General features: G+C 46.1%; 1 protein-coding gene across 2 annotated transcripts in view; it reads left to right on the top strand.

The window, feature by feature from the left end:
* The window catches only part of MAP4K5 (mitogen-activated protein kinase kinase kinase kinase 5), a 70641-nt gene extending 53041 nt beyond the window's left edge, over positions 1–17600 (top strand). Inside the window, exons 17-32 of one of the 2 annotated variants that reach the window (XM_086463547.1) lie at positions 242–404; positions 958–1055; positions 1158–1199; positions 1820–1904; positions 1995–2074; positions 5725–5785; positions 6765–6767; positions 6857–6971; positions 7094–7152; positions 8474–8577; positions 8974–9151; positions 10104–10172; positions 10895–10987; positions 12816–12886; positions 13613–13668; positions 16209–17600. In XM_086463547.1, the coding sequence (XP_086319673.1) occupies positions 242–404; positions 958–1055; positions 1158–1199; positions 1820–1904; positions 1995–2074; positions 5725–5785; positions 6765–6767; positions 6857–6971; positions 7094–7152; positions 8474–8577; positions 8974–9151; positions 10104–10172; positions 10895–10987; positions 12816–12886; positions 13613–13668; positions 16209–16296 (1365 nt within the window). In that variant the 3' untranslated portion in view covers positions 16297–17600. Of the gene's footprint in view, positions 1–241; positions 453–957; positions 1056–1157; positions 1200–1819; positions 1905–1994; positions 2075–5724; positions 5786–6764; positions 6768–6856; positions 6972–7093; positions 7153–8473; positions 8578–8973; positions 9152–10103; positions 10173–10894; positions 10988–12815; positions 12887–13612; positions 13669–16208 lie in introns of both variants that reach the window. The other variant, XM_086463546.1, reaches the window with a different exon arrangement.
* The last annotated feature ends 2450 nt before the right edge of the window (positions 17601–20050 follow it).

Here is a 20050-nt window from a genome sequence, read left to right as displayed (position 1 = left end):
TAGGTATTTTCCCTCTAAAGAGTGCGTGGGATGCCCTCTTGTTCAGCATTCTGCCTGCTGCTGGGATTTTTCCATCAGAGAAATACCTCTTAAATTATTCTGCTGTCAAATGTCATTTTTCAAAGGCTGATTACTTTTTTTTTTAATGTATAAGCAGTCTGGCTTGAATTAAACTTGTCTGAAGTTTGTTCTCCCGGGTGCCATTTCCCAGGTCATCTTCGCCTCTTTGGTTTTGTTGCAGCCGAGAATCAACAGTTACCCTGAGGAGAACCTCCCAGATGATGAGAAATGTCAGACAATAAAACATTTCCCAGACTCGCAGAACAGAGCCCCACCAGCTCACAGGAGACAGAGTATCCCTGTTTGCGGGCCACAGGCCGATTCGTCCCCCGTTGGGATGACCAGCAGCATCAGCAGCCCGGGATTGCTGACGGCTCGATACAGCGACTTGGGTAAACGCCTTACGTTTCCTAAAGATGACTTGAGTCCCGTGAAAAGGAAATCAGTTCCAGAGGCAGCTGTTTTCAGTAGAGAAGTTTTTAGTACAAGGTGCAGCTTTCCTTTTTGCCCGTGTGCCGGTTCTTGTTGGAGCCGTGACCCGTGGTGGGAAATGCTCTTCCCCAAACGAGGACGCTCAGCCAGTCCGTACCGCGGCTGTGCTGCCTGCAGGAATGGCCTAAAACCAACGAGCGTGCAGGGAGGATCATCTGCCGGCACCTTGCCGCAGCTTTTATCCTCAGTTGTGTTTGGCCCAGGGACTGTTTGGGTGATGGAGAGCCTTTGTTACGAAGGGGTCAGCCGTCCTTGGAAGGCTTCAGCTACCTGAAATGTGTACGTGGAAGTTTCAGAGCTCGCTTCTCCAACCCCTGCTAGGTGCAGGGGAGAAGAGAGAAGAGGGCAGCAAAACATTTTGTGTTTCACTGCCTCAAGTGAGTCACAAAATGGGCTTCTTTGCAGGAAATGGGGATGGCATGCTGAAACTCATTGAGGAAAATGCAGAAGGGTCAGGACAAATCCCTCAACTGCCACGTAAAAAAGAGAAAAGAGATTTTCCCGTAAGTGTTGTGCCTCTCAGTCTGATTTCACCGTCGTGTTAGCTAGCTGGTTTTATATCAGTGTGTGGGAGGTAATTTATGATCTTTCTTTTTTCCCCACAGAAGCCAGCAATCAACGGTTTACCACCAACACCGAAGGTGCTGGTAAGCAGTCTCGTTTGCAGGAGGAGTTGTTGGAAGCCCGTTGTCATGGCATCTCTCCAGTGTCGGAAGGTTTATGCTAGGCACCCCACCGGCTTGTCTGGGGTGATTTTCTGCATCTCATGGCCAGTTTACTTTTGTGTACTGAATCCACAATATGTGTTTGCTTTTCTTAAAAAAAACCCTTCCTTTCACCCTTCAGTCTGGATGGGAAGGGTTGGAGACTTCAGTAGCTCCAAGTCATCATCTCCAGGGGCAGTTCCTGCTTAGTGAATAAAAGGGGGAGAGGTGGTAGTGATGCGAGAGGGTGTTAGTACTAAAACATTTCTGCTTGTTTTCCCTTTGTATGCCATTTATCTAAGCACTCGATACTGTTCTCACCCAGTAGGTAGCTCAAATTGTTCACAACTTTCTGATCCCTCTTTGTGTACGAAGTACACAAGGGTTTGGAAGGCTGCAGTGGAGCTTTTGGGGAAGATAAAAATGTTTTGCATCAAGGCATATTAGAGCAGGTTTGTGTGTGAACAAAGAGAGCAGCGCTGTGTACTGAGTGGCCGAGTGCCAGAAGATAAACACTTTTTGCCGTAAACTTCGTTTCAGGTTTTGGTTTTGGTGTTTTTCAGATGGGAGCGTGTTTTTCCAAAGTCTTTGATGGTTGTCCTTTGAAGATTAATTGTGCAACATCATGGATACATCCAGATACTAAAGGTAAAGTTATTTGAGGTTTGTATTTTAAACCTGCCTGTTGCCAAAGTGGTGATGAGCCCGTGAAATAATCACTCTCTCTTCAACTTTTAGATCAGTACATTATCTTTGGCACGGAAGAAGGTATCTATACTTTGAATTTGAATGAACTTCACGAAGCGACAATGGAACAGGTGATTGTGGTGTCCTGAACACACAGAACAGATTTGGGGGTATTATGAAGCAAGAAAGTTTGATATCAGAGGGGACAGAGGGAGTACCGGGCTTTGTGGCATAAACTGATTTGCAACAAAGCCAGCAATGGACGCCTGAAAATTAACAGTTCCTCTGCCTACCTGAGGTTTTTGTTGCTGTTTAGGTAGCGCTTCCAAAGGAGTCCTCTGCTAAAACGTCTTCCTTCTCCTTGGAGACAAGCCCTTACCGGCCCTTTCTCTCTCTATTTTATCTCCACTAGATGGCACGTTGCTTCTCCGCTGGGTGCTACCAAAGCCCTCAGCCGTTTAGTTGAGCTGGCGTTGTTACCACCAATAAATACGCGGTTGTTTCGGTTGTCTTGGGCTCCCTAACCCTTTCCAAAGCCGCTTCAGGCAATCGTGGTGTTGTTACATTGGCTTTTTTAGAGTCAGAAGTAGCAGAGTATTCTTGGAAGGGAAGCGTTGGCAGATGCTGCTGCTGGGATTCATACCTGTAGGTTCCTGAAGTGGTTCACAGAGGCACTTCAGGCCTCTCGAGAGCGTTAAATTCGGTCGCGACACGGCGCAGGTTGGAAAGCAGGGGTGGCGGCGTGGGCGTATCTGCGAGGGACAGCGAGCGCGAGGTGATTTCGCAGCAAGGGCACGGCACGGAGATCTCTGTTCCTGGGAGCATCGTGCTGGAGGGCAGGGCTCGAGAGAGGCAAAAGGAAAAGGAGAAGCGGCTCAGCAGGGTCGTGGAGGGGGGCGGTTTGGCACAGACAGAGGTGGGAGGAGATGGTGAAGGGCTTGAGGGTGAGAATTGGGAATTTGCATTCGATGCAATTAGAAGATCCTTTCAAGTTGAGAGAGGTGCTGAAGGGTGCACTGAATGCAGTAGGATAGCGTTGGCTATGAAGCTGTTAATCTTTTTGTAGCCTCAGTAGACATGGGGAACAGCCACTTACTTTTGTGATAAATGGCTAAAAATTGCGGTGGCAACTGTTGGACACCCCTTGGCCTTTTTACCTCTGTTTTCTCTTTACTCCGTTCGTCAGAGCAATCTCTTTCCTTGTACGTTTTCCTAAATTATTGCAACTTTCTTCTCTGGACTCTTCCACGTGCTTTTTTGTGTCCTGTTGAAAGGTTGGGTCTGCCAGAGGTAGGTAGAGAGAACATTCAGTGCACCCCAAAATGAAAGTTTCCTTTCCTGTGAGAGCACCCTCAGTTGGCAGAGGTCAGCTGTGTGATCCGCTTCAAACCCCAGAGGCTTTCCCGCCATGCTTCTGCAGTGCCGCTTTTTCCCTGATTCGCTTTTATTCATGTCATGATTTCGCCCCACTACATGCACGTTTTTAACTGTTTCTCCCACTTCTAATTCTGATCTCACCTTCCAAAGCGCTTGCTGTCTCTCAAAGGTCGGTATCTCCCAAGTTCAGCAGTGTGCTTTTATTCCATTGGTAGTTTTTCAGTGGAAGTACTCAGTACAACCAGAGCCAGAGAAAGCAGGATATAGCTCCAGGCTGCTTTTTTCCTTCTATTAAATAGCAAATTGCTGAAGAGACTCTGTTTTTATGTCCAACCAGTTGTATGTTTTCTTTCTGCAATTTCTTTTACCCCGTATTTTCTCATTTTGCACGTGGAAATGGCACGCAGGACAAGGTCCTTCACGTACGTTTCACGTCTTGCCGTTTCCCTGCCCCCAGCAGGGCAGTTACTCTGTTAAAGAAGGAAATTCAGATTCAGCCTGTTCTGCACAAGTCTGCACTAGCTGCTCTTGTGATCCCTTGGTAATTAAAAAGTATGTGCCTTGTTCCTGTGCTGCTCTGGATATCCAGTCAGTCAGACTGTTTTGCAATTCCCACCGCCCTTTTCCTTTGGCATAAGTACTGTGTTTGTCCTTCTTGAGGTCCTTGTTCATCCTCCATCAGTTCTTGAAGATAATCGTTGCTGAGACCTTGGGGCTTGAGCCAGGTCTTAAGTACTGTAAAGTAAACTTTATTGGGACCTGCGGACATGAGTCTGTCTAGTGGAAATAGCGTGTAGTGGGTTCCTCTTCTGCTCCTAGCACAAGTTTGTACCGCAGTGCTCTTAACTCTGCTGATCGTGTAGCCTTTCTTTCCTGTCAAGCAGCGGGCCCAGCCTTTTGCCTTCCCAGTTACTACACTTACCAGCTTCTCTTACGTTGCTAATTTGATTTGCATCTTAACCTTTCTTATGTTTCTTCCTTCAGGCTTATCTTGTTCTTAGCATTGCGTCCTTGTTTCCATTAGCTGTATTACGGATTTGTGAGACTTAAGGCACGAGGGGGAAATCAGAAATTTTTACCCATCTTGGGGCGGCTCGGGGATAGTTCATAGGGAACAACTATTCCCCTTCTCCTTTGGTGGAGCCTTTAAATGAAGCTAGTGGGAGCCAAATTAAAACTAAACAGTGGGTAACTGGCTTGGGACTTTTTGCTACGGAGAGCTGCCAATGCTAGGAGTTGTCTGAGTTCAGAGGGGAGACTGGGCAAGTTCATAGAGGACAAACCCATTGCAGCTCACTAAATGCATAAAACCTGTGTCCGGTTCAGCAGGTTTCTGAGACGAAGAACTTGGTGCCTGGCAGAGTATTAGGTGCAGTGTTATGTACGTTTTTTTGCCGCGTTCTCACCGTTTTTAGAAGCAATTACATCGCTTTATGGCGACTGTTGGAAACAGATAGTAGGTTAGATGGACAATTGGACGAACCACTACAATCATTCTTTTGCTGAGCCTTGATACAAGCAGCTTCTGCTGTGGTTTGCAACAGCTTCCCTCAGTGAACCAGGCTGCTGTTGTCTTTTGTTAATAGTCTCCTTTAGAAACCGCTTAATCCTTTGATCTCCTTTTTTTTATCTTATTGGGAACTTTTCCTTGATGAAGGGCTGTACCTATGAATACTGTTCAATAAATTTAGTCGTCTTGTTGTGGTTTGGTTTTAACAGAAATCCTTGTCCTTACCCCTTCCGTTGTTGAGACCCCTGAATGCTGCCATCTGCCATCACTTTTCTCAAAATTCCCTTCAAGTTGTCAGGAGCTTCTTTTTAACTTTAAAATCCTCTCAAATTTAGACTAGCTGCCTCGTGAGTAACTTCTTCCCTCTGAAACAAAAATTAGTCCCAATGCCTTCCGTGAGCTGTCCGTTTACAAAGCAGCACGCTAACACAAATAGCCAGGCAGGTGAGTCCCACAAAATACGGGATTTTGTGGTAATTCAAGTTGCTCAGAAAATACTAATGCCTTTTTTCCCTCTCTTCTGACTTCTGTGGGGTTTAGTAGGTTTCTGTTAATAATGTTATCTTTCTTCCTCTGGCTGTCGTTCCTGAGCAAGCTGTATCTTTCTATATATGGTATCCCAGTCTTGCCAGATGTCCCACTTTGGCTCCGTGCTGCTGATTAAAAAATAAAGCAAAATTGAATTTTGGAAGTTTCAGGGGTAGAAGAGGGAAGGGAAGGAAACTATTTCAAAGAGAGAGGAGCTAAGCAAGGATCCAAAAGAGTGAGTTAAAGGGGAAGCTGTAGTTGCAGCTGGGACTCTGCAGGGATGGTGGTGGAGGTGGAGCAGGCAGAGAAAACCACAGCTGGAAATTCCTGGATGTTGCTATTAATGGAAATATTTTCTTTCTTCAGTTATTTCCCCGAAAGTGCACCTGGTTGTATGTTATCAATAACACCTTAATGTCCTTGTCAGGTATGTATAAACAGAGGGAAAATGAATAAAATGATAAATAAAGAGAAACATTTAAAGGCGTAATTCAGTACGATGTGTTTTGGTTGTGCTAAAGTAGAAAACTGCGCATCCTTTCTTGTGTTTGTGTCGGAAGCTTTGCTTCAAGGGTGTGGTAACGTGAAAGGCTTTCAGAGGTAAAACTGGACGTTCACAAGGAGTAGAGCCAGTTGGCTGCAGTGTCCCGCCGTATTTTTTTGAAATTTATTTATTTTCAGTCAGTTTGGCAAAGCTGGGCGCTTGGTGTTTGTCAAGCAGGAGTTGCCTCTGCCAAGGCTGCAGTTGGACTGAAAGTGCCTGGAGAAGCTAAAGAGCGTCCTCTCCTCTGAGCTAGGAGGGTCGGAGTAAGGATGGCTTTTATGTGCCAGAGCAAAATCAGGAGAGGATTGATGTAGGTGCGTTATCAAAAAGTAGCTGCAGGGTTTGGTCCCTCTCAGTGTGTTGTAGCCGGGCAGCGTCCTCGGTATGAACCAGGTTCAGAAAATCAATCCACCCTGAAACACGGCGGTGAAATACTGCTAGTCCAGCAGATTGGTTCTTGGGGGGGAGTGGAAAATAAAATCAGTGTCCTATTTGCTTGATTCTTGAGAAAAACTAAAATCAGAGAGTCCTATTTCAGTTGTGCTGAGTCGGACACTCTGGATGGGAAACGGGGGCACTGTGGCACGCAGACTGATCGTAGGACTGTGCCTTTAAACAGGCAGGGTTTGTGTAACCCCACTTCTGTTGGCTTACAGATAAGAAAATGTCCTGGTGTAATTAATTGTTGTATAATTAGAGCCTTCTGAGAATGTTTACATCACTAACTTTCAGAGCTGTTACTGAAATGAACTTTTGAGTTGAATGCCATGTCTTCTCTAAATTCCATTCTTATTGTTGTCTTGTTTTATTTTTCTTCGTATCTGGACTGGAAATCCCTGACGCACGTGGCCCCTTTTTCTAGAAGGTAATTTTCTGGACATGCAATTTTCTGAAATGTGCAGGGCTCTGCTGGAGGTGTGGCTGCGATGTCAATTGTGCTTTTCTCTCTTACAGGGAAAACGTTCCAGCTCTACTCCCATAATTTAATAGCTTTGTTTGAACAAGCCAAAAAAACAGGATTAGCTGCTCATATTCAAACCCATCGCTTTCCTGACAAAATATTACCGAGGTACAAATCTTTCACTTAGAGACCGTTATTAACAAGTGAGAATTCCCATAAATACTGTTTGTGGCACGAGGGGCCTTCGACATCTCTGGTTGATGCAATTTTTTTCATGATTGCTATTCCAGGAAGTTTGCCTTAACGACAAAGATCCCTGATACAAAAGGATGCCACAAATGCTGCATAGGTGAGCAGGCCGTCGGGTTTGTGATTTATTTATTTTGGTTTTGCCCTGGCCTTTGTCGTTGGGCAAGGCGTGTCTTAGACTCCTTTCTTTTTAATAAACTTCTCGTTAGTTCATTGTTCAGCAATCAGGATGACTGCGTTATTTCTTAGTGCTGTGCCTAGCTGGTGCATGGCTTTCCTTGTGGTTAACGTGGGGTCTTTACGCTGCTCGGTGGAGAAGCATTTTCCTGTCAGCTCTTGACCTAGAGATGTGGCTGAGCAAGGTCCAAAGGGGCGCCCTGGCGAGCGGCAGCAGCGTGCAGCTGACGGGTGTCACACGCTCTGGGACAGCTGCTGAAGCTGTCGGTGACCGAGTCGATGTTTGGGGTCACTGGCTTCAGGCTGCCACCAGAGCCAGCTGGTCAGTGACATACAGCCTCCCTGCTGGTCACGGAACCCCAGACTCGTTGCACATGCACAAATACCCCTCCTGCTTTGTCAGCTCGGCTCGAGGGGTGACCTGGATCCAACTTCTAGCAAGGCTAACTTGAATATTTCCCACAAAGAAATGGCTGGACGTGAATAAAAATGATGTCAGCCTGGGGAGGAGCGGAGCCGTTGCTCAAGTTCGAAGCTCACACAAAAGCCTTAAAGCTGGTGAAGTTACAGATTTGTCTTTGCCTTCGCTGACTTCCAGAGAGGCTTGGCCTTTCTGCAGAATGCGTGTCCTTTCGAAAGCCGGCCCTAGTGCCGCGTGAAAGTGTACCTTTGTGCTCTCCAGAGTGTTTCAGCAGAGTATAAAGTACCCAGCTGCGAACGTGGATGTGCTGCTTCACTCGTGTAAAACGTCTGCAGAAGGCGCGTTTACAAATGATTCCTGAAGTGAGGCCGGTCTCGTCTCCAACCGAATAAAACCAACCCCTTTATCATACTATTGCATTAGCTGTCACAGCCCACGAGAAGTTACGGGCCATCTTCACTGCTTGGGAATTTCTTTATTTAAATCACAACTTGATCTGGGCCTTTCCCTCCCCCGGCTCACACAGCCCCACGAAGAAGGTGTTAACAGCTTTTCTGGCCGCTCAGCATGTGGCCTCTTTACAGGGACTCAAAGAATGCTAGTGGTTATTAATTATAAGTATAATTGAATTTTTCTGGAATGTAGCACAATATTAATCACTGTGGATATTTGAATGGCAAGCCAGAAGGCAATTAGTCTGAAACTGGTGCTGTTTCTTAAATTATTTGCAAAGATAGCTGTAGGGGTTTTCTCGGGTATGTGTTTCACTTCCAAGACTTTAAAAGGGTTATTTTCTGGGTTTTTTTTTGTTTATTTTATATAGTACGAAATCCATACACGGGACATAAGTACCTGTGTGGTGCATTGCAGTCTGGAATTGTTCTGCTACAGTGGTATGAGCCAATGCAGAAATTCATGTTAATAAAGGTAAGCGTTTCGTTGTCGTTCAGAACATTCAACCTTAATCGTTATACGCTTGTTGAAATAACCTTTCCAGACTTTGTAATGGAAAGTACGTCCCAGTCTGGTCCCCTTTGTGGGTTCTGAGCACTGGAAGGTCTGGCTTGACACATTTTGACTAAGAAAAACCTTGTGGCTGAAGTCAGTCAGGAGTTGGATCAAGCCCAGCGCTAGCAATTACAGGCTAGCGTGTACCTCTGCGCGACGTAACGCTGCTCGCAGCTCGTGCTGTCTTAAGAAAGGCCTCTGAGTGAAAAATCCTTCCATATCTGTTGTGCTTTGTGCGTGTTCTTTTAGGCTTCTGATTTCCGAGGTAAGAGGAAACTTTACAAATGCCTTATTATGTTTTTTTTTTTTTCCCAGCACTTTGATTTTCCTTTGCCAAGCCCTCTGAATGTGTTTGAAATGCTAGTGATACCAGAGCAGGAGTACCCGATGGTCTGCGTGGCGATCAGTAAGGGTACCGAACCAAATCAGGTAGTTCAGTTTGAGACAATCAACTTGAACTCTGCTTCTTCGTGGTTTACAGAAATTGGTGCAGGTAAGACTGTTGGTCCGTCTCGCAGCTGTTGCGTTGTCTGGTGGCTGTTGGAGATCCCTTTAGGCCAGGCAAAACGCTGCAGCTTCTCTGCCTGAAGCGTATCGAAGCTGATCCCAGGTTCTCCTTGTGGTGACCTGCCAACTTCAGCATCAACTACCTTTCTTAAAAGGCTTTGGTTTTGGACGCATCTTTTATTTGCTAAATTCCCTTAAGTAGTAATGCAGACCCTGCTGGTTGGGTTCTCGTTTGTGGTTACATACTTTTTTCCTGGGATCAGTCTTACTCCTCTTTCCCTTTCTTTCCTGTGCAAAGACTCACATAAACGCATTCTTGTCTGTCCTCCAGCCCTTGTCATCTTCAGCTGGCTATTAATAAGTAGAAGATTTTGGTTTATCTTCAAAAGCTAGCCGATATCTTGCAGATACTTTTCTCTGCTGACTTTGTTGGGTATCTTTATTTTTTACATTTAAATACTGCTTTTTAGCAGCTGTACCAAGAACTTCATTAATAAAAACTAGAAAAACTATTAAATCTAGTTTATTATCAGCACAATAATCTTTCCAGATGTGGATTTACGGGAAAAGAGCGTTTTTTTAGAAGCCAAGGTTCCCTTGATGATTCCTTTTATTCATTATCGTGCCTCTTCTGGAAGGAAGCTGACTTGCTGTGCTGAACCGTACCATGAAATGTACTTTATGCCAATAAACGGTAGTGCTTTCCTATTAAATACCTGCTTTGAGCTGATGGGTTTGTCCTTAGGGCCTGGGCTCCTCCCAGAACATTCTGGGATCATCAAACCTTAAAAAAATTGTAAGAGTAACCAAAACCGTAGATAGCAAAAGACTCGTAGCGTACTGAAAAGGCTGTAGGAACGGGCGAGAGGTTGCGGGGAGGGGAGGCTGGGATCAGTCTTATGATGGGATATAGAATAATCGGTTTTCTTTTCGACAAGGCAATCAGCAGTTAGACGCCATTCATGTAACACAGCTGGAAAGAGACACTGTCCTCGTCTGCCTGGACAGTAAGTAGCACGTCCCCGTTGGGACCTTACTACACCTTGTGCAAAACTCCCTTTGTCCCAGTTGTTGATTTTTTAACTCTGCCCCGAGTTAAATTTTCTCCCTTCGTTACGAATTTGTGTTGTAACAGTTCCAGAAGGGCACGGTTCAGCTACGTGGGTTTTTTCGTTTCGACTCTCGTGATTCCACTTTCCCTCTTCACGTCTGTGTCTTTCCTGTTTCTTTTCAAAACGAAATGTAACGCAGCGTTACAGGTCAGCCCTCAAATGTATGCCCAGCAGAAATTTTCACCATTTACTTGGAAAAAAGTGACGTTTGCCTGTCGCACATGCTAGCAGAACAAAGAGCTAACGCCCCGTCACACGTAGTCAGTGTCACCGTAACTCTCACGCGTCAGAGGTTACTACTTCAGTGGCAACTTTGCAATAACTTCCCTAAATTCCCTAATCTCCTAACCTTTATGTCTAAATTTCCAGCCTTTATGTTGAATTCACGTTTCTGCACATTTGCAGGAAGACTTGTCAGGAGAGTCTAAACCCATACAAAGTGTCCAGGAAGGTTTTCTATATTTATTTTGAGAGAAAGATGCTCCTGGATTCATTTTGGGCAAATACCGTAGAGGTTAGGTTTGGGCATTTCTTTGTGCCTGAAAGATGAAATTAGTATTTCATACTAATCCTTTTCAGCAGTGGGTTTTAATACTTGTTTTTCTGTTCTTCTTGAGAATTTGTGAAAATTGTGAATTTACAAGGGAAACTGAAGTCAAGCAAGAAATTGGCCTCCGAGCTGAGCTTTGATTTCTGCATTGAGTCAGTGGGTAAGTGATTTGTTGCCCTATTGTTTCTCAAGGACTTCAGAAGTCAGAGGGATGAGTGTTGAAGGGTTTTTAGTAATCTAGACTGGTCTAGAGCACCCAGTGGGGCCTGACACTGACAATTGCGTGCGTCAGGATGTTGTGAGCTGTCTCTTTGTCTCCACTGACACGCTGAAGAAAGCGAGGCCGCTGCCAGACGGCGTGTCCGGCCGGCGCGCGTGTTTCCATCTGGTGTCAGTTCTGGTTTACGAGATGCGCCGTGATTTGGTTGGAAAAAAGGCTGAGGAGATTGTGGTCCTTTCCATAGCACTGAGAAAAACCTTTGGGGAGGAAAAAATGGTTTGGTAATACATAAATTTGTGTTAGTCTTCCGAAAGCTGAGATTTTATTTAAAGCGGTAGCACATCCGTTTTTTAACAGTCAGGGAAACAGTAATTGAATCTAATTCTTAGAGGACAGGCTGGTGCCTTTAGACTCCTAGAGGACAGCAGCCTTGCTCCTAAAACTTGAAGGGTGATTGCCAAGCAAGTATTTCTGCTGTAATAAGCTCTCAGAAGTCTCTAATTAACATAAGTTGAATAATTCTGCGTCTTAGAAACCGAACTTCTTTCTGGAATCAAAATCAGTAAAAGCACAACCCGCTTCTGTTAGCGGTTCTGTACAACTTGCATTTCTGGGTTCTTCAGGCGTCTTCCCTTTAGAAGAAGATCCTTGGCATAGGTGTTTTGTATTTTAACAGCCGTTGGTAAAGCAACGCACGTTCTTCTATGCAGCAGCTCTATTTAGGTATGTCAGACCCCTCCTGAAGGAAGGTATTTTTAATCAAGCCTGTGGTTCTTCCCTAAATTCTGGCATTTCTGATTAACTGCTGTACCTGTATCATACAGTATCTCCTGCTGACGCAGGCATAACCTGACTTAACCTTTTCCTTCAACTCTGAAGGAGTTCATAGGCAGAAGCATTTATCCCAGAGTCTTGCACTCACCAGCTAACAGGGAATAATGTGAGCAGTTCTTGACCCTCCGTGTGGTCTCTTGGGAATTCAGGGTACTAAACAGCTCCATTCTCCGATTGCAGGGTGGAGCGGGGAGCAGCAGGTGAAGATTAGCCTAAGGCTGTGGTGACAGACGCTGCCCTTAGGATTCTGCCTTCATTCTGTGTGTTTAGGACATGGCTAACGCTGAGCAGATACAAGATGTGACTCAAAGGAGTAGTGAAGGAAAACAAGTGGGATTTGGGGAAAATAAAACACAGCGTAAAATATGTTTCTGGAACACTGCTTAAAGAACACCAGGCTCTTCACCCGTTATTTTCAGCAGCCTGGTAATTAAATCACTCGGAGCTGGTAGCCTTCTGTGTTCTGTCTTGGGCCCTGGATGGAAGACTCCTCCCATTTTCATACTCACGTCTGTTTTGAAGTAAATATAATAACTCAAATGATCTGTAATTTCCAGCAACCCACAGTGTTGTGCTTGGCAGCATGTTTATACACTTCCTGGTGTTTTCTCCAGAATCATTTAAGAAAACAAAGATCCAGAGAATAGAAGTGAAAGGGAGAAAAGGGAAAACCAGAGATGCCTGTCTTGTCCTGGCAAACAGGGGATGTCTGAGTGGTCTGAGTTGCAATTTAAGAAGTAATGTACGTCTCAGGTCCAAGTAGTCATTTCAGCTTTTCTGCAGTGATTTTGGAGTTTGGTTCTTCCACCAGGAGTCCAGGACTCACCACGTACTTTCTCCACACGCTTCCCATTCTCACTGCTGGTGAGAACCCCGGGTTTCTCTGGCTCAGATAAGCCGTGCTGGGGTCTGATTTTGTGTTTCTCCTTTGCAGTGTGCCTTCAAGACAGTGTGCTGGCCTTCTGGAAGCATGGCATGCAGGGCAAAAGCTTCAAGTCAGATGAAGTACGTAATCTCCCAGTCTCTCCAGGTTTAATTTCTTCCTGTTCCTTATTTACCACTTGATCCTTTGGCCCCTCTAAGTGCTTCCCTAGCGATAACGCTCGCGCTCCGTGTTGTCATTGCTTCAGCTCGCTGGTTGCTTTCTCGGACTTGCCTCATATATTGCTTTTGGTAAAGCTCCCACACGTGCCTCAGCCAGCTCTGTCTCAGAGAGGGTCAGTCAGAGGCTCCTGAACTGGTTGTGGACAGAGCCAGTACAGATCTGGTGTAAGCAGCATTGGGTTTCTTGGGTTAAAAGCTCAAGTGGGCAGCATCCCTTAAAAAAAAACCCACGCTCTACTTCTCTACTTTTTTTTTTGTCTTTAAATATTCCTTTAAAAAAGTGTCCTTTTTTTTTTCAAAAAGAAAACTCCTTTTTGACGGCATTCTCTGTGAAAATGCAGGGAAAGCCAGGCAGTCTCCGCCGACAAAGGTTTGATGAACACACTCCATCTGGGCCACCCAGTCTGCAGTACAACAACTATTGAAAATAAGTTGTATTAAATGAATTTTAAAACTCTTTTTTTTTTGCTTAGCATCAATTTATCTGATTCAGTCCAGCAATTTGCACTAAATTGTATTTAAAGTTTTGAAGAGACGGAGCTTTTTTTTTTTCATCCCCTTCCAACTCAGACCAATAAATTTCATTGTGCCACTGAAACGGACCCAAATGTCTCCATTTTTCTGCAGGTTACCCAAGAAATATCAGATGAAACCCGAGTTTTCCGCTTACTGGGCTCAGACAGGTAATCACCTTGAAGAAACATAAAGCTGTTATTTTATTTGAACCCGCTTTCTCGCTTCCAGCTGGAAGTGGCTTCCAGCCCACCGCAGGTTTATCTGTAGGCACTCCTGGGGGAGGCAGTTACACCGGTTCTGCCCACAACAGCCAGAAATTTAATTAGTGATTGCATCCAAAATTATTACTAAGAGCCCCCGTGACCTCCCCAGCTTTCCACTGCGGAGATAAACGTGGTGAACACAAACCCACGCGTACAGAGACACTGCGAGGAGCTGAGCGACGGGGAGAGGTGAGCGCCGCCTTTGGGCACCCTGGGCGCTCCTGGCAAAGCCTGCTTCTGGCTTGGATTTTCCTGCTGAATTATCTTGGCGGGTAGTTACTTAAAAATAACCTTTGCTGCTCTGGACCTTGAGGTCTGGAAATAGCGGCGCAAACCAGATCGCATCCGGGTTTGAACGCCCAGCGCTCTGAATTCACCCGTTACCCCTAACGTCCGGGTGATTCCTTCTGGCTGCAGAGGTGCAGCTGCCTCCAGGTTTGAAATTTTGGCAGAAGCTGCCTCAGCCTCCGGGTTGGGACATGTGTGCTTGAGGTTTCTCAGCCAGCCAGAGCGCGAAGGGAAGAGGTAGATAGTAGCAAGTCAAGAAATCGGTTCTAATCCCTGATCTGCTGCTCCCTCATTTGGCCTTTGGGAAGCCGAAGCCTGGCTCTGACCGGCTCTCCAGAAGTAATCCGTGATTTTGTGTTCTTACATTCTGGGATCCCCAGTCCAGAAAGGGAGCGAGAGCGCTCGCTAGCTCTTTTCCAGAGGAGGGGCAGCCTAAACAAGAGACAGCTGAAGCCTTTGCTTTGCACCTGGGTCCCCAAGGACCCGCGGTGCTTGGCCACTGCCCTGGGAATTGAGGATCCTCGGCACTGCTGGCTCGGAGATCTCAAAAATGATCTGACAGTTCATACTCTGCCTTGTCTGTCTGTTATCCCCCTTGTGCAGACAGGCAGTGGTAACTTCCTTCCCCGTTACTCCCAGCAGAGCAGGGGGCGTTTTCTTGCAGGAATGAGCTTTTCCGAAGGTCCAGTGCCGTACAGATGTCGCGTGTGTTAGCCCAGGTATGCGCTGTGCCACCGCCAGTGAATCTTTCCTGCGTGCTGGAATTGGTGCCTTTAAATGGCCCGATTTTAAAATAGCTCCGTGTTGGGGCGCGGGCACATCCTAAACACACGGAGGAACGGGAAGGAGTGTCTCATCTGGTTCAGCTTGCGCTTTTGTGGAAGACATGCACAGCTGAATAACCCCTTGGTACAAAGCACTTTTTGGGGGTTGAAGCCCAGCTGCTGCATGTGGTTTTGCAGAGAAGCTGTTTGCCTCCATTCCATCTGATCTCGCTGAACTGCCAAACTTTTTGTTTGGTGTTTTTCCACCTCTGCACAAACGGAGCAGGAGACTTTGCTGCCATTCAGGTGAGCGGGACGTGGCAACACCTTTCTGGCTCGGATCGCTGTAGAACTGCTGAGTTGCAGAAGTGAAGATCGGGGCCAGAGGCTGTTGAGAGTGAGACTTCACTTGAAAACTCTTTGAGGAATGTGAAATGGGAGGGGAGTGTGTGCCATGCTAACCCTGAGACGGGCTCCCTTTAGAAACCCAGCCCTGAGTTCAAGTGGCGCATTTGGTTTTGTTGATGTACACAGGTAGAAAACAAAAAGCAGAAAGAAGTTTAATCTAAAAAATGACAGGATGTTGTCCTAGAAGCTGCTGCAGAGAAAGGCAGGAGCTAAGCAGTTGGGAGAAGGGAGGTTGGAGGCCCCACCGTATCAGCTGCTGAGATGATTGTCAAGGTTCACCGTGGGACCGATGTGTAGAAGACAGCGGTCAGCGTGCCAGGACAGGGAGACGGGTTTTCCAGAGGAGCCTACAGGCACCTCCTCCAGCAGGACAGCGTCTGGGATGGGTGCTGCCTCTGAACCCATCGGCTGATAAACACTTAGAAGGGAGGAATCGTAGAATTGTGGACTGGGTTGGGTTGGGAGAGACCTTAAAGACCCCCTAGCTCCAACCCCCCCGCCGTGGGCGTGAGCGAACTGTTGAGGTCAGTGGCTGATGCTTCTGGGGAGGTGTAGGAGGTGCAAACACGCTCGGGCTGCGGACGGTGGGGGGGCGGCGTCTCCTCACAGCGCTCCGGCTCTGCGAGAACTTCCCAGTGGAAGCAGAGGACGTGGCTTATTTCAAGGTGGAGGATGTCGGTTCGGAAGGGGCTTATAACACACTGTATGTCCCTGTGGTTGAGGGGGACAGATTCTCCTTCAGGGAACTGCTCCTAGTCCTCTGTTCCATGTACGTTCCGCTTTACTGGTTTTATCAGCCGTGGTGCTGGGAAATGAGGTCACTGATTTAAGGAAGGAAATACCCAGGATTCGTAGGAGAACCTGTATCCCTCCAGGGTGTAGAAACCTGCGAGCAACGAGTTTGTTCCTCCCCTGTAGTTAACACCGTGTGCCTCGTGGTTTTGCCACTAACCATTTTGGATTCTGTTGTGTGTTTGATTGCAGAGTGGTAGTGTTAGAAAGCAGGCCGACCGAAAATCCGACTGCCCACAGCAATCTCTACATCTTGGCCGGACATGAAAATAGTTACTAAGCAACAGTAACCTAACGCCAGTCACAGAGTGGATTTGCCACACGAGGAATAAAGAAGCATTAGGAAACTCAGTGCAAGCGGGACTGTGACTTACTGGTTCTTTTCTTGACACCTAAATGATGCTGTTTTAGGGTGGAAATCAGTACATTTTTGCAGCTGGGAACAGCTGGTTCTGTCTCTTGCCACTGTGTGGTTGGTTATATCGAGTTTGCTTAATAAAAGCTATGAGATAAAGAGCCCTTTACTCGTTAGTCGTAGGGAAACAGAGCCTTTAAAAAACCGTCGTGCAGTAAAGGTGCCATAAACTGTTAAATATTTTACTTCCCCTGGATTTTCCTTGTATTCTGTAGATATCGACGGAGTGCTGGCTGTTTCCCTGTTTTATACCGAGTTGTTCTTACGGAAAAAGATTTGTGTAGGAAGTGGGAGTATCTGCAAAGCTTTTTGGTTTTAAATCCGCCATTCGGTATGGCTTTGTATAATAGACTATTTAATCCTTATTTATTAATCTGCTGCTAGAATGGTGTAATGTGTCTAACTTTTAGCAAAGGAAGGTTGCAGAGCAGCTTACAATTTTTTTTTTTTCTACAATTGTATAAAGATTTGATTATTCTTTTTTTCTTGTAGGGATGTAGTGCATTATTGAGGGGTATGTTACCATGTTGATTGATCTTGTAAAAAAAAAAAAAAATGCGGTTTTGTACAACAAAGTATTTTGTATTGATTTTCTGCCTGCAGAATTGCCATAAAAGGGATTTTCTTATTTACTAGATGTAGGGTGCGTGTACACAAAATACGATATTGATATCAGACATGTTGCTACTGGGTGGGTGTGTACAATATACGTGTGTGTGCGTGTGCGTTAAGTTGACCGGCAGTGTGTATTTTTTTATATATATATATATTTATATATATAAAAAAACGTACAAAATATATATGCTTTATTTTCATAAATTAGGGATAAGCCTTGTGACGTGAAATGGAAATTGTACCCGGTCATCATCCTTAATGAATGAAAGTATCATGTATCAGACTGCCCGTGACGTATAGTTTATTTATACTACTCCAGAGGGGAGCCTATAGCGGTAACCGAGCTCAGGAGCTGTTTCGTTTGTGCAGCCATCCACCTGCTGTCAGTCAGACGGTCGTTTGGAAATGGTTATTTCCCCAGCTGTGTAGTGTAAATAAATATGATAAGAACCAGTATTCGATACTCAAGCTTTCGGTCACTTTTGCCCTTTCCCTATTTTGTCACCTGCTTTTCTCTTTCTCTTTTTATTTCTCCATTAAAGAGTCACATCGGTTCCTTTTGTCTTCCTCATTAATTACAATTCTTCAGGTACCATTAAATATAAACGTAGCCTGACTACAGGATAGCGTCTGGTTTTACTACCTCACATGAACCTGCTCGCTTCGGTGTAAGCAAACGCAGTCCCTTGGCAGATGCAGCCGCGGTTCATCAACGTTTGAACTGAGGGGTTTTTAGGTGAAATCCCACCGCACGCGGTGATCTGCCGCCCGAGGGAAGGCAGGTTAGGAGCTCGGGGTTCAACGCAGCGGCGAAGGTAAGTGTGTGTTACCGCGGCTCGGCCTGTCCGTCGGCTCTGCCGCCGCCGCAGCGGTTTGATCCTGAACTGGCAACCTGAGGAACGGGGCGCGGGGTTGGCTGCGGCGGCATCGGGCGGCGCGATTCGTAATTTGACATCGGCGGGCTCGACTCGGCACGCACGGCGACTCGGTAACATCTCTCCGTCACTGGGTACAGCTGGAGGCTTGTGTCGTTCCGAAGGTCTGGGAGGAAAACCAGACCTGCCCGGAATTTAGCATTTGATCCGCTTAGCGTTGTCATTCAGGGCTAATTCTTGTTACTGACTTGGTATTTCAGCCAAGCCAAGCTTTTCAGTTCTGAAACGGTGTCAGAGTTTAATAAATAGGAAGCGTACAGATAAAACTTAAAAATCAATCCACAAGCAATGCGTTGGAAAGGTTTTCAGGGGTCAGCTGCAGTTGGGTCAGCGGTACTAAAAGCGGGACGTGTAACTTTTGTGTTTTAAAGAAATGGAGTTCTCTAGTACTGAAATTACTTCTCCGTGGGTAACAGCGATGGGTGATTAACCCTCAAATGGTGTAACTTCTGGTCTACAAAGACTTTGAAACAGAAATGAAGACAAAGTGAAGCACCAGGTGTAGATGTTACAGAGCAAACGCTTTCACTTAACTTGCCTCATTCACTGCAAACGTAATCTTGGCTGGAAACACTTAAAGAAGACCTCTAAAAGACTAGAGAAATCTGTAAATAAAAGATGAATATTTATTGGGAGTAACTGGAGTAAATAACTATTCGGTCATGACACTGTCATGCAAAAGTAATGAACTGAAAGTATTTTTCTTTGAGTGACATGAATGACTGGTGGTTTGCTGAGTCATAAAAAACGAATCTAGGAAAGTCCTCATTTAATCAAACCTTTTTTTAGCTGTTAAAGCGTTTCCGATGTCACATTCTGAAATGCTTCGTCTGGTCTGGTTTTATAGACAGTGGCGTTTTTGGCATGATCTGTGAGATACTGTTCCCTAGTGTAAAACCTCGCTCCTTGCTCTTAGCGGAGTACAGCACAACGGGTTTGCATGTTTCGTAGCTGAGCCGGCCAGCCTGGGTGACTCTGACTAGTGTAGTTTGTGTTTGTTAGGCTGCTTCAGCTGGGCTGGTGTTGTCTGCATCTTTGTACGGCTTTGTGACATTTCAGCCAGGGTTGAGAAAGCCTAGTGTGTGGGTTTGGAGTTGGTAAAGGAAAAAGCTTGCTCACCCCCTCATTACTCTTTTGACATCGATCAAAGTGTAAGTTCTTTGATGCACAAGGTTCATGTATTCGACCTGAAAGCCTTAAAACGGGCTCCCGGTGCTCTTTGAAGTACAAACAGCGTTTGAAGAGCAGCCTGTAGATCTGTCCCTTTCGATTTCCAAACCAAATCCACGACAAAACTGAAAAATGCGGCTGTAATTGCGATGACGTCCCTTCAGAAGGTGAAAGGTACAACGCATCAGTGAGCCACGTGTCTCTGAATGAAAAGGACAAGGCTGGGAGACTCTCTGAAATGTACTTGTTACCTTGTTTAGTCGTTAGATTGTAACTGAGACTCTAACTGCACTCGTTCGGGTTTGTGTAACTAGGCTTTGTTCTGCCTAAAATTCTGTTGCAGTTCATTTCAGTCTACGCCAAATAAACCATGCTTTATTTGATACCTGCGTGTGGTGTGGTAGCCCTGCTGGGAACAATACCGTGTCGGACAGAGCTCGAAGGAAGTAAGCTGGTCTCCAGGTTTTAGGGCAGTCAGGGGGAAGGGCCTGACCCAGGGCTGGCGGCTCTTCTCAACCCTACAGGCTGCCTGGAGGCCACACGACGTCTCCCACGTACAGCAGATGGGCTGGAGGAAAGGGAGGGCTGGGGACAGCGTGGAAAGGAGATACCGGAATAGCAGTGGCAAACTCTTTGCAGCTCCGTGCTACCCAGCACTCTGCTCCAGCACAGCCCTGCTGCCAGTCGCCTGGAGTCACCACGGAACCACTCGTGAGGTGTCTGGCTTGAAAACTAGAGGGTGTCTGGCACCCAGTTCATCGGGCAGGTGGGAGGGTGGCTGGTGGGCTCTAGGGGAGGGTTAGAATAAGAAAACGTGAACAAGAGCATTTGACGCTCCACCCTGGACGCAGCTGAGTCTCAGCAGGGTCTAGAGCAGTTTATACCAGCCTCGCCCTCGC

This window comes from Leptosomus discolor, chromosome 3 (assembly GCF_034619465.1).
Source record: "Leptosomus discolor isolate bLepDis1 chromosome 3, bLepDis1.hap2, whole genome shotgun sequence".
In the NCBI taxonomy this organism is placed as follows: Eukaryota; Metazoa; Chordata; class Aves; order Leptosomiformes; family Leptosomidae; genus Leptosomus; species Leptosomus discolor.
The sequence above is the reverse complement of the archived record's forward strand: the minus strand, read 5'-3'. Positions and strand labels throughout refer to the sequence as shown.